The sequence below is a fragment of the Aulonocara sp. 'chitande type north' Nkhata Bay genome, linkage group LG5 (assembly GCF_057382095.1).
Source record: "Aulonocara sp. 'chitande type north' Nkhata Bay isolate Kocher_YH1m ecotype deep benthic linkage group LG5, A_spYH_male_GT1.1, whole genome shotgun sequence".
In the NCBI taxonomy this organism is placed as follows: Eukaryota; Metazoa; Chordata; class Actinopteri; order Cichliformes; family Cichlidae; genus Aulonocara; species Aulonocara sp. 'chitande type north' Nkhata Bay.
In genome coordinates, this window is record NC_141348.1 from 15,331,748 (window position 1) to 15,345,227 (window position 13,480).

At 41.5% G+C, this 13,480-nt stretch overlaps 1 protein-coding gene across 2 annotated transcripts; it reads right to left on the reverse strand.

Annotated features, from left to right (window-relative positions):
* Positions 1–257: 257 nt before the first annotated feature.
* Positions 258–13,426, reverse strand: taf4a (TAF4A RNA polymerase II, TATA box binding protein (TBP)-associated factor). 2 transcript variants are annotated; one of them, XM_086291579.1, is made up of 16 exons: positions 13,082–13,426; positions 11,837–12,751; positions 11,431–11,564; positions 11,063–11,182; positions 9,839–9,928; positions 8,117–8,239; positions 7,699–7,788; positions 7,358–7,570; positions 6,285–6,426; positions 6,057–6,159; positions 5,625–5,794; positions 4,691–4,821; positions 4,441–4,566; positions 4,176–4,232; positions 3,962–4,084; positions 258–1,654 (listed from the first exon to the last, which is right to left on the reverse strand). In XM_086291579.1, the coding sequence occupies exons 2-16, from the start codon at positions 12,612–12,614 to the stop codon at positions 1,490–1,492; spliced, it is 2,565 nt and encodes an 854-aa protein (XP_086147705.1). In that variant the 5' UTR covers positions 12,615–12,751; positions 13,082–13,426; the 3' UTR covers positions 258–1,489. The 2 variants fall into 2 exon arrangements, with proteins under 2 accessions (XP_086147705.1, XP_086147704.1); XM_086291578.1 differs by lacking the exon at positions 13,082–13,426 and adding an exon at positions 12,897–13,073.
* Positions 13,427–13,480: the final 54 nt, after the last annotated feature.

A 13,480-nucleotide genomic window follows, 5' to 3' on the forward strand; every position in this document is an offset into this window, starting at 1 on the left:
GGGACACGCAGAGTGTGGTACATGTGGCTTTACAGATGTTAGAGGATTAAGTAGAATTATCTGTGAACAGGTAGAGTAAGAAGGAATTAAAGGCATTTAGCTCAGAAATATCACTACCAAACCCTGTGTATAGCCAGTTCCAATAATGCAATGCTGCCCCCTAGTGCCCTACAAAAAAAAAGTACAAAAGAAAATTATGATTTATGACTCTCAGAAATCACTTTAAAGACGCAACCACATCGATTACTGTAAAATCATTATTTATTCAAACTTTTTAATAGAGAAAATGTGATTTTCTTACTGCTGTATGCATAAATTCTCAATTCTATACAAAACCATGTGTAAAACTAGGTGTACCATTTACAAATATACAGGAAGAAACTCCAGTTTTTGAAGTCATTGATACCAAAATCCTAAGGGGCTGTCCAGTAGCACACCAAAATAAAAGCAGGTAAAGAAATGATTGGAGAACACTGTCAGTCACCATTAGAAGAGTAAAAATGTGTTGGTGGGCAACTACAAAAATAGAGTTTCAGGTAGATGTATGTTTGGTATAGCAATACAGGTTAAAAGCCTTCAGAAATCTACGTTTTAGAAATCAATACATATAGAACTAATTTTAAAAGTAACATTTGCAGATTCAAAACAAGAAAAAGAAAACAAAGAGCACCCCTGGCCTTCACACACTGAAAGCTATACACTAATTTTTAACATGTCCTAAATGCACATTTTGTTTGGAATTTAAGCTACATGAAGCAAATGAGGTGTGACATGAAATTAAATAAATAACTAGACATTAATTTAACCATGAGTTTAGTAAATAAATACAGTGGAGGGAAAAAAAATCAAGTAAAGTTGACAGATATTGAGTGAGCTACGGCTGCATTAGTAACACCGGGGCTTGATTGCTTAGGGATGGCTGTATGGCTTATACATAGGAAGGCAACTCAGTAGGTTACACAGTTTGGAGTTCAAACTAATTCTGCAGAAACCAACACATAAAAATCAATCATCAATAAAATTTCTTGGTGTGTCTAATAAAACAAATGATTTCATTGCTTTCAAGCCTAATATGCATACAAACGTTTAGAAAATAAACTGTACTATGTTACAGTGCATAATTGTACAATATTTCATTTACTCATACAAAAAAAACTTCTTCTTAAAACATATTCTTTTTTTTGCACCATCATGACAAAAGATTAAATAAAAAGGGTCTCGGTCAGTGACTGCTCTGAAAGGAAATAGGCATTATATGAGGAGGGAGGTAGAGAGGCCATCCAATATGGCTACTATTGTATTTCAGGTAATCAGGTGTATCTGATAAACCTTATAATGTGCCAGGTCGCCTTTTCTCCTCCTCTTCACATACAAGAGTCTCTTATGCTCCCTCTCTGTGGTGGGAGCTGTTGGTCTCTCCATACACTTCATTGTCTCCTGCCCGCCCCCTCCTCCTCCTCCTCCTCACCTCTCCTCTTTGACATCAAGCCTATTTGAGAAAGCCCTTGTAGAGGAAATGGGAGCGACTGGTAAATCTCTCATTCTCCAAACAGAAGAGCAGGTCCCTGAGATTGACGCGCGTGATGCGCTGCCGTGTGGGTCTGGAGCCTGATGAAGCAGGCCCACCAGACAGAGAGGGACCTGTTCCCGATCCCTGCAAGATAAGGGAGAGGGGCATAAGAAAGGGAGCGTGTGACATCTGTTACTGGCGGCAGCAGAGTTTAATGACTGAATGGGTTTGCACGTGTTCACATTTATCTGGATATTTTTTAAGCTTTTCTCAGTTAAATAATAATGTTAACCAATATAATATAAGCAGATTAAACAAAGGAGAGAAGTTTATTGCAAGATTCTGAAATTAACCAGAAGAAATAGACTTTTTTTTAACTTTTTGACTGAAAAAAAAAAAAAAGGTGTAATCGTGTACTGTAAGGCACTGACAATATAAGAGAGATCAAAGTAAACAGACACAAAGTAAAGAAATGATGATAGGATAAACCACTTTCTCAAGGACTGAGATGTTGCCGCTTAGTTACAATTTTAGAACTTTTTCCCTCAATTAGATCAGGCTGGAAGGTTTTAGAGAAAAACCCTGTGTGCAGGAAGCATAAGGAAGCACTAGTCACAGTGTGAGAAACAACAGTGGCTGTTCCATTGTCTTAAATGAATTTATCTAGTGACCTGTTTACATGTGATCTATCAGTTGACATTGTGCATGAGTGTAATGCTCTGGCTGATTTAATGACAGGTCTTATTCTGTTACTTTCTCAGCAGTGCTCAGATAACTGCTAGCAGGTTTTTGTCAGGCTAGAGTGGACTCTCAGTGACAGCCTGTCACCAAATTAACTTTGTCTGGCTCTAGCGATCTCCGGGGAGAAAAATGGACAGTTATTGCCAATGTTAGCCATTTCTTTATGACAAATATATTATGCAGAAAAAAAAAAATCAGGAGAAGCAAATCTTCTTAATGCACCCAGTGGAATCTGAACACAAGGTAATACGCTATCCATCTGGCACCAGCTATGACATATCCAACCTTTCTACATAACGTCTGTGCCATTGAGTCGTGCGGTCCTCTGTTCTCTTTTTGTTCAAGCACCGTAGCAAATACTGCCCTCCACAAGGAAGTAAACCAAAGTTCTACATAAACTCAAGATGACACGGTCTGTTATTAAGGAGGCTGTCAGATAAACATCCACGACGACTTTCTGACAGGTATTTATACACACATTAATAAATTTATGCACACATTTATACACACATAGTTTAATTTATAACTATTCATCACATTTACAAGTCTGCCCACTGGCCACTTCATTAAGTACACCTGTTCAACTACTTGCTAACACAACTATTAAATCAGCCAATCATGTGGCAGTAACGCAGTGCGTTAGGAAAGTGGACGTGGTCAAAATGACCTGCTCAGATTCAAACTGAGAATCTGAGTGGGGATGAAATGCGACTGAATTGACTTTGAACTCTGACAGACAGGCTGCTGCTCTGAGTATTTCAGAAACTGATCTTCTGGAATTTTCCAAAACAACCATCTCTGGGGTTTCTACCAGGCAGTCCTCTGGACAAAAATTGTTGCTGCCAGAGAAGAATAGCCACACTGCTTTGAGCTTATAGGAAGGCAACAGTAACTTAAATAAGTACAAGTTACAATCAAGGTATGTAGACAATCATCTCTGAAAGCACAATATACTGAACCTCGATCTAGATGGGCTGCAGCAGCGGAAGCGCACACGGGTGCCACGCCTGTTAGTTAAGAACAGGAAACTGAGGCTACAGTTCACCCAGCCTCACCAAAACTGGACAACAAAAAATTGAAAAGATATCATTCAAATAGTAGGGTCGGAATTTGGTACGAACAACAGGAAAGCATGGATCCATCCAGCTTTCTAGCAACAATTCAGACTGCTGGTGGTGAAATGGAGTGGGGATATTTTCTTGGAACACTTAGGGCCCCAACTGACCATCATTTAAACACCACGTCCTCCCCTTTACAATCACTGTATACTAGGGTCGTGACTGGTGATGGCTCTCTAATCAATCAATGATCTAATTTCCCAACTCATGCAATAAATTAATGTCATTTTTAATATCATTATTCTGAGATTGATAATAAATTAAATCTACCAAGCCACAGTTTGATCTTGCACCCCCAGATATAACCAACGCATGTGCACAGATGCACGCAACACACGTCTGGACTTCTGCACACAGACACTGGTCTCTTTCCCCCCACACCGGGCATGTTGTCAGGTTGAACGGGAAGATACAGTAGAACTGTACATGTGATTGAACGTGAACTTCACATCCCGGATGTGCTCACAAACCTGCACTAACTATGTGATGCTATCCTGTCATTATGGCCCAAAACCTTTGAGAAATGTTTTCAACATCTTGCTAAATCTGTGCAAATGAAAAAGACAAAAGAGATTTTCTTGTTTTATGTCACCTCGGCTGAAGCAGAAGAGGACGGTGATTCCAGATTCCTCTTCTTCTTCCTGGGGCCAATGGCTGCCAGAGCTGTCAGGTTGGCCTCCCTTTGCCTCATTTGAGCCAACTCCTGCTGTTGCATCTATACAACACAAACACACACACGCAAATTCATCATACACTACATAAATATAGGGAAACAAACTTTGTGGACAGTCGTCTTTTTATTGTACCTCTTTTGCCTTCTGCTTGAGACGCAGCTGTTCTGGATCCTCTTGCCGAGCTCGAGACTGCAGAAACACAAGAAAGATGCAACAAATTAAACAAAGAAAAAAAAACTAACTAAGAACGCATTGCACGCAGGGAAAAACAACAACAACAACAAAAAAAACACCTAAGACCACGTGGTGCAAGCACTGAGATCCATTCAACATCAATGTAAGCCTGTCAGTATATTTTGTCTACAAAATATACTGATATCTGTCAGCGATGCTGTACCTTAGCTGCCTTCAGGAGGATCTCTCTCTCCTGCTCCTCTTTTCGTTGTTTCTCTAACTGGTCCAACTGCTCGAAGAATTTCAGCTGAGTACGAACATCGCTGCTCTGCTCATGGTTGTTATCCTCCTGCCAAGTGAAAGAGGTGTTAAGATTTTATATTAAATAGGCTGTGTTCCAACTCATTTACTGCAAGACATACCTATCATTTGGACATTAAAACCAAATGGAAAAACATTTTGCGGCTACAAACCTTGAAAGTGATGTTTTTCTGCTGGGCTACTTGGGAGACTTTTTCAAGTAGGTTCTGAAGATGCTGTTGAGCAGCGTGCGAGACGTAGTTCACCACCTCAGGACCGAGTTCTGTTACACCATACCTCCTACCTGGAGCAGAAAAACCACAACAGTGTTATGAGGCTCATAAAACAACAAACGTCGTATTGGATTTTGCAGGCATCTGAGTGCTAAACCACGTGACTTTATCTTGTCTTCCATTTTGGATGTTGATAGTTACAGTGTAGGATAAAGTGAATAAGGCCGCAGTAACACCCACAGTGGTGGGTGACCATCTGGTAGCCATCCATTGTGAGGGAAAAAGACGGGATGAAAGTTGTTGCTCGAGGTTGATTGTACCTGGGAAATCTAGTGCTAAAGCCCCTAGAGACCATTCAATGACTCCTGACAATGATTCGCTCAACAGAAAGCGCTTTGAGTGTTCTGGTAGAATAGAAAAGCTCTATATAAGAACCGGACCATTCACCATTTACCTCACAAGATGGCAAAAACCTTGCAGTTACTTTGGTCACTAGCAGACTTCCACGCAACACTTTCCAGCTACTTTCCGAGCTACAGTATAACTGTGGAAAGTAACTGGAAATGTTGGCTCCAACACAAAGGCAAACCTTTTACTTTGAAGCAGAACATTGTCTAGTCTGCTTGACTAGTACTTAGAAAGTATTTGCAGACAAGTCGGCAAACTTCAGGCATTTTTGGCGTTCTAGTAGCTTATCATAAGAAAGATTTTAGTGCAGCACCCTGCTTGTGACCATTGTCAACCTTCCAGGAAATACTTGCAAACCACTCAGGGAATGCACATTTTTCGTTTGCAAATGGCACTTGTATTACATCCAATGTGGTGGACAGCTCAAAGAATGTCAGCATCACTTGAGAAACCTGTAGTGTCTCACCGATCTCAAGCATTTTCCTCTGCAGTACGGCACAGGAGAGAAACGCTTCGTCCTTACAGGAATGCGTCACCGCTCCCACTGTAATGGAATTGGTGGCGAGGATATTGGCGCTCTCTTCTGACAGGTTCACTCCGGCCATGGAGGCTACGTCATTGATGTCATCATCATCTCTGTCAATAGACAGCAAGTAAAAAAATTCATCATGAAATTCATTCATGAAATATGGCGCACAATACTAAGACTTCAAAACTATCAATTCAATTTTTAATCCCGTTTAGAGCCAGCTAGAGTTTTTGAAGCAATGAAAAGATGCATTGACATTTACTTAAGCCTTTAATTATTACTTAACTATAGTTGCTGGTTTTCATCTTTCATGTAAACCTTTTGTTGATAACAAACAAAACTAGAAGGACTCATTTAAATGTCACTTACTTGAAAGTACCACCCGCCTCTTTGAGCTTGTTTTTTTGAGCTGGGGTCAAGGCTGCAACAAGGACTTGTTTAGAACCAGGCGGCCCCTCTGGCCTCAGGGGAACTAGCAGGGACAAAACAGATTAAGTACATTGACTCACAAAAAAACAAATACTGCGAATCACCCAATAAAAGGTGCACATGCACAAATACACACATTCAGAAGTGTTGTTAGACTGACATCCTCACCTGGTTGTAGCTCCTTAAGGTGGACCTGCTGCTGTCCCAGCACGATGTGACTAGGGGCCTGATTCCTGAGAGTCATCACGGGGGTTGTCGGAAAGGTTACCTGAGGTCTCAGAAGTGCTCTTTGCTGCTGAGGCTGGAGAACCTGAAAGGGTAAAAGTTGAAAAGTATTATATTGTACGCTGTATTATTGTTATTAAGTAAATAGTGAAACTCCTTCAGAACTTCTTGCCATCTCATTTTTACTTCACACATCTGTTAGATAAAGCCTAATGTAGCAGTGGTGACTGACTGGACTTTTTTAAGACATTTCTTGAAGACGTTTAACCTCTCATCTGAGAAGTTTCTTTAGTTTCATGAGAGGAAAAACGTCTTCAAGAAATGTCTTAAAGAAGTCCAGTCGCTTTTCTTTCCAAGCTTCTTAGGTTACCATGACCTGGATGACTGAGAACCTTCACAGACATATTGAATATTTTGTAGTGTAGAATTTCTGAAACCGTTCTAGATGAGACTTCTACATTACTCTGCTGCTAGTCTGAGTAAACTATGCAGAATTCTCTCAGATTTACTGGGTGGCTTCTCCCACCTTTCTGCCCAGTTCATTCATTGGTGCACTACAACATCAATAACCAAATAGCCATTAAATATGATGTGTGCAAGTCAGCAGTGATCAGATGCTTGGAGACTCTTTTAGCCTTTATCTTCACCATGCTTGGCAATGCTTTGGTCCTTTATTCCTTAAACAACTCTTTTCTTTTGGTGAACACAGTGATACTAAACAGCTAAATGAGGTCTTCTCCCCATTTAAATAGGTGGAATGCCAGATTTTAGGATCGTCTGCTAATTAGCACCTCATCTAATAAGTATCAATATTACTTCAAAGACTTTTTGGAGCAGAATAAGCAAGAATTCAGAAGTCAAGAAAACATCATTTCTGTGTGTAGAGGTTTCAGTTTCAATGCTCTACAGAAAGAACGCAGCATTTATTCAGTGAGGTGTAACGTCAATTAAACATCTTGTAACATCTAACTGGAACAAGAGCTACCTGAGTCAACATCTAAATGAATTTTACTTACCAGTGAGGGTATTTGTCCTGGTTTGTTAATGCCTGGCTGGAGCAGGGGCCTACTGACTGGTGTAGGAAGGCGAGGGGCTGGGCTACCGAGGACCACTGTAGTAGGAGTGGTAGAGGTGGAGGAGACTGAACCTGAGGCTGGCTGGGCGAGCTGACTCTGCTGGATGAAAGCTGCTGAGTCTGGGGTGAGCTGCCTCAAAGCTGGGAGGCTTCTCTAAAAAATGAAGACAGTTGGACAAATATTACCCTTACAATACCCTTATGTACAAACTTAAAGGAAATGCACACACAAAGCCTCGCATTTTAATGGTCACTGTAAAAAGATGCAATAATTATACTTACCTTGAGGAAAGGCACAAGATAAGGTTGGGGTGAGGAGTTGAGCTCTTTGTACAATCTGCTGGTGAACTCTTCAGCTTCCAGTTTGCCCTCCTAATAAAACACAATAACATAATGACAGCTGAATGTGGGTGACTGTACCGTCTGTGCGTCCAATCTAAAACACAATCCAGGAGTTTTTACACAAAAAATACATTCAGAATCACTTCCAAAAGGTCTCTCTTTCTCTTTTTTGAGTTGTATACATAGGTGGTATGTATGTGTTTGATGTGCACCCACATCAAACCCATCCTATCCCCTCCTGCCTGCCTGCTTCTCTTAGAAAATGAATCTCATACTAGTGGGTGTTTCTCTCTATTTAAAAAGCTTATGATGCATTTTGTAATGATATCAGTGTGGAGAGAGCCTCAGGTTTACTCACTAGCAGATCCTTGACCAGCTCCCTAACAGTGGCTGCAGTTTCTGTGGATTGCTTTCCACTGGATGCCAGCTTGATCAGTGTGGAGAGGAAGTTCTTGCATTTTTTCACATTCTCAATTGTCTCCTGCCAAAAAGGAAACAGAAAAACCCAATTAAACCCAATTTAAAAAAAACAACAACATTCTGTTATACACAACAGTAACTTTAAAAAAAATAAAAAAAATACACTACAATAATGTGCAAGTCGTCTTTTCTTTAGTCCTCATTTCTTTACATTTTGCCAGGAAAATGTGTGCTGTGATTTATTAAAATGTGGAAATTCAATATTTGGAATGACCGCCTTTTATTCTTCAACACAGCCTGAGCTCTAAGGTAAGCTTTCTTGTCAACTCTTAAGTAGTCTTCAGGAATAGTTCTCCGCTTCTTTGAATGTTGGCTTTTTGTTCTGTTCTGTAGAGATGATCCCACACTGCTTTAATAATGTAAACCTCCAAGCTCTGGAGAGGCCATGACTGATGGTTCCAAGTGTTCCTCTATCCAGGTATACTCTGGGATTATTATCACGCCGAGTATATATTGATGACAAATTAAACCTAAAATTTTGATTCATGACTCCATAAAACCTCACAAATTTGACATACACTAAATTGCCAAAGGTCTTCACATGCATATGAACCAGAATGATATCCCATTCCTAATCTATAGAGTTTAATATGCAGCTATAGCAGCTTTAACTCTTCAGAGAAGACTTTCCACAAAGTTTAGGAGAATTATGGACATTTTTGACTTTTTTCCAAAAGTGGATTTGTGAGGTCATTAATGTTGGACAAGAAGTCCTGGCTCAGTCTCTGTTCTAATTCATCCCAAAGGTGTTCTGTTAGGTTGAGGTCAGGACTCTGTGCAGGGCAGTCAAGTTTGTCCACACCAAACTCACTCATCCATGTCTTTATGGACCTTGCTTTGTACACTGATGCGCAGTCATTTTGAAACTGTTCCCACAAAGTTGAGAGCATGGCTTAGTGCTGCCACTCTTTTGTCCTCCACTTGTCCAGTTTCCAGACGTTTTTTTAGGGCACACTACACCGTATGTCTGGTTTTTAAGTTCAGGTAAGCTGTAAGCTACCGTTCTGGGAATCACCTTGTTGCTGTTAAAGTACTATTTTATGCCTGTCAAACTTTTCTGATCTTTGACATTTTTTCTAGAGTCAACTAAAAGAACTGGGAAGAAATGATGTATTTCCGTGGCAAGCTGCTAGTAAAAAAATGCCCAAATATACAATTTAAAATCAGTTCTTTGTCAGGTTGTGTGTTATGTATAGACAAAACACTGGTTCATCCATTGAGTTAGGTGCTTTTTAAAAATCCTTGAATGGTTTATAAATCAGTGTTAAGTGGCTTAAAAAAAGAAGAAGAAAACATTTCCCTCTTAAAATGATTAAGTCCAAGGACTGGAATGAGTGAAAAGCAGACAATGTCCAAAGAAAAACTTTGAAAGACCCCCAGAAAGCCTCAAGAACTATTGCTGAAGACCACTTGAAAAATGACAAGAAAATCTGGCGCCTTGTAAGCAAAAGATAAAGAAATGAGGGATGACTCAAGACCTTTGCAGTAATTATATGTCTAATAGAGTAAATGCATCACATGAAGTATTATAAACTCTACAATACACAGCAAAGCACAGTCATCCAACTCCATTCGATCTATTGCAATTGACACAACTCACTTTACTGAATGCTACTGAGGTAACTGTGGTCCCAGCTGTTTGGCTCACTGTCCTAGAGGTCATTCCGGGTACTGCTGCCCCAACTGAGCTCTGAAAAAGGATAAAGTTATGTCATTTGGATTGCTGAACTGTTTCAAAGACAGCTATTTGCATCATTAGAGAACAGTATGAGATTTAAAGCCATTTCACAGTTGCTCAAGTAAATCATTCAATCTTCAGGTTTATATAAGGAAACAGGTGCACTTCTCTTGCAGCGTCTCAGCTGGGCGCTCTTCCTTAAAAGAATAATTTCAGTTTGCTGCTTCACTAAGATATTACTGAAAGTCTGGACACCAATAACCATTGTTCTTTTTTTGTCGTTCATTACTAGTTTAGAATTTGCAGAGATATTTCTGCGTGTGTTAACACATAACTTCCCAGGTCGAACAAGGTCCACAAGTGCCAGATTTCCCAATGCCATGCATGACTAACTCAGTGTGATAACTGGTTATAACTGGTGAGCAACCTCACTGTACATCATCCCACGTAGATGGAAGCGAAACGACAAAGCTGAAGGTAAAATGACAGTAATCCTAGTACAGAAGTCATTTCTCTTAAACTTAATAAAGTGAGTAATAAGCAAATGTCACATTTGTAGATTCGTGTTTGTCAGTGAAACAGCTGTAATCATTAAAATAAGAAAAAAAGACTTCACACTCTGACTCAAATGCACTTAAGAGAAATGACTTGATATTTTTCCCTCTTTTTTCTCTATTAAAGCTCAACATGACCACTGAAAAACAGTCCTGCAGTAGCATTTGTATAACAGTCCATGAAAGTAAACATTAAGCCAAACTACTAGAATTGTGCTTTCTAACTGCTTTTACACCCAATATAATATTGACTTAATAGCAGTCATTCTGGCATAAAGTAGCAATTAAGTAAACTAAATCTTGCATATAGACATCTAAAAGTAAAATCCATAACATAAATTGTTCGCATTTTGTATAAACACAATAACTTCTAATTAAAAAGCAATTGGGGGGTTTAAAAGCATTCCCTATACACAACAAACAGACGATTCTCAAAACACTGTAACTTAAGTAGGTTTCCATTGTATGGCCTATGTGCCTGAAAATATCATGCTCTGAATATTATTTCGTGTCTCTAGCTCACACGCTATTACAAAGAAAATACTGCAAAGCAGTCACATCAGAAATCAAATATGTTTCGCTGCCAACCGACCTGAAGGATAGGTGGTCTGTGAAGAGTAGTGGTTGCAGTCAGTGATGCAGGAGCTGGACCGCCTGGTCGGATGATGGTGCTGGGAGTCACTTGTCTGCTGATGACAGTGTTTCCAGGAGCCTAAGTGGCAAAAAGCAAAAGTTGACGAGCAACATCCAAGTCTATAAAAAGTTAAAATGCATGAATCTTGCAGCTTTACAAGGCTTAAGACCAATAATAAGATCCACAATGCTGCTCCCCATGTACTGCAAGTTATGCAATCCAATAGTCTGCTCAACAGGTGTTTTCATCAACTGTGTGCAGGCTGAACGTGGCCTGAGTCACTAATATGAAGTGAAAGATAATTGTTGTGAAAATGATGTTCTTACCTGGCCTGGAGGCACATTCGTTGGTGTAGTGGCCCGAGGTGCCAGGTCTCCCTGCGCCTGGGCTTGCATCTGGGCCAAAGCCTGCTGAGGAATCATCAGCAGCTGCCCACTGTCACTCCGTACAAGCACCATTCCTGACACCCGTCAAAAAAAGAGAAAAAAGAAAACAGAAAATAACATACTATAAACATCAACATAATAACAGTAACCAGCAAATAACAAATGAGCAAATTAGTGTGACTTAAAGACTTCAGTGTGCTTCTCGTAGTAAGTCTGAGGGCACGCAAGTACTATATATACTGTCCTGGGATAACATTGTTGCAATCGTTCAGAAAGACAAAAAAGGAACTAAACTGGTGACTCAGTTAAGTGTGAAACAAATGCCTTATCAACTAACTCCACTCACCCGGTGGAAGCTGGATGTTATGGATACTGGGTTGCCCCGGTGTAGCCTGGGGTAGCCTTGGGGCCAGCATCTGAGGTGCCAGAGCTCGGATTCCGCCAGTAGCGGCAGCTGCCGCCGCAGAAGTCCGGGGAACGGTGACGGCGCCGGGAGTGACAGTAGGCTGCGGTGCCGACTCTGTTATTGTTGTGGGTGGCTCTGCCTTGATGATGTGCGTCCCCGCGCTGATGGCCACAGAACTGGAAGGCTGGCCGTTGTTTAAAAGTGGAGTTTGCATGCCGATACCTGTCTGACTCGATGCACTGGCCGCCACAGAAGGGCTCGCGCTATTGTTTCCATTCAAAACTGCACCCGACCCAACGGTTTGCATAGGCGTCCTGACGAGTGTCACAGTGGGTCCCGTTGCTTGGCTCACAGGCTGAGCTGAAGCCACAACGCTCTGAGAGTTCATGAGCGGGGTCTGAATTACACTGTTTGAAGAGGGGGGCATGGTGACACCGGCCAGCCCTTTTGACAACACTGGTCCACTGTTGACAGCTGTGACAGATATCGCAGCGCTGCTGCTGCTACCAGTGCCACTTGTCACTATCGTCCCCCTGAGAGTGGCAGCGTTTCCTGAATTGTGAGAGTTCATAGTTTGGCTCCCATTGAAAGTCTGCGCCGAGTATGAGCCCACTTTCCCCTGATGATTAGGGAGAAAAGTTACGCCGCTACTAACGACAGGTGTTTTGCCAGGGTCGTGTCCCGTGTTGGAGTCCGTGCTGGCCGTCGATGCGTCCATAGCTGAACCATGGGGAGCTCGTTATGTAGAGACCCCCCGCACTTCAACTTGTTTAACAAGGCGCACAAACAATCTTGAATGCAATGGGGCAAGACTATGTCACAGTTGCTGCTTTTCTCTGTCAGCTCCGGCGATCGCTTTCCGTTTACAGTAGGAGAGACAAAGAGAAAAACAACATTAGTAGTTTACAGCGTACCTGCTTTAGCAATCGTCTTGACCAAGTCCCAGCTGGGCATTAGCTCGAGCTACCCCCTTGTCCCGGAACTATAGCCATGTAATTACCGGCAGCCTCGTCCCTAACCCAGTGGTTGTTGTGACACAAGAACGACAGTTGTGAGTCTACAGAACGTGCAGAATGACAAACTACCGCTTTATTCACCCCTGTGAGTAACAAGAGCTCTTCCAGCGGGCCAGAGCCAACCGCCATCTTCACACTCTTGCGAGCTTGTGAAAAGTGAGGTACTTACCGACTGACGTGCGCTTGCGCACAACAGCTAAAAGTCTCCGAGCAGGGACTTCTGAGAGCTGTGATTGGCTGCTCCACGTGTAAAAGGCGGTACCAATGGCTTCAGCTGTCATTCCAGGGGCTGCTCGAGACGGAACAACATCGTATCGGAGATAATCTGTTTTCGTCAAATGTTACACTGTCAGCGATGTGTTTACACTAACACGATAACTATTCGGCTGAAGAATTTCAATATGTGTCGTTTGGTAGAAGAATAATTGGGTTTGCGACAAGCTAACAAACCGAATTTAACAGGTTATTCGCGCTCGGTGCGCTGTGCAAGATGGCTGCAGTGTTATAGCCGAGTGAAGTTGCTGTTGTGATGAGGCGTTTGAGGGCGCCCCACCCTGCTTTAGAGAGG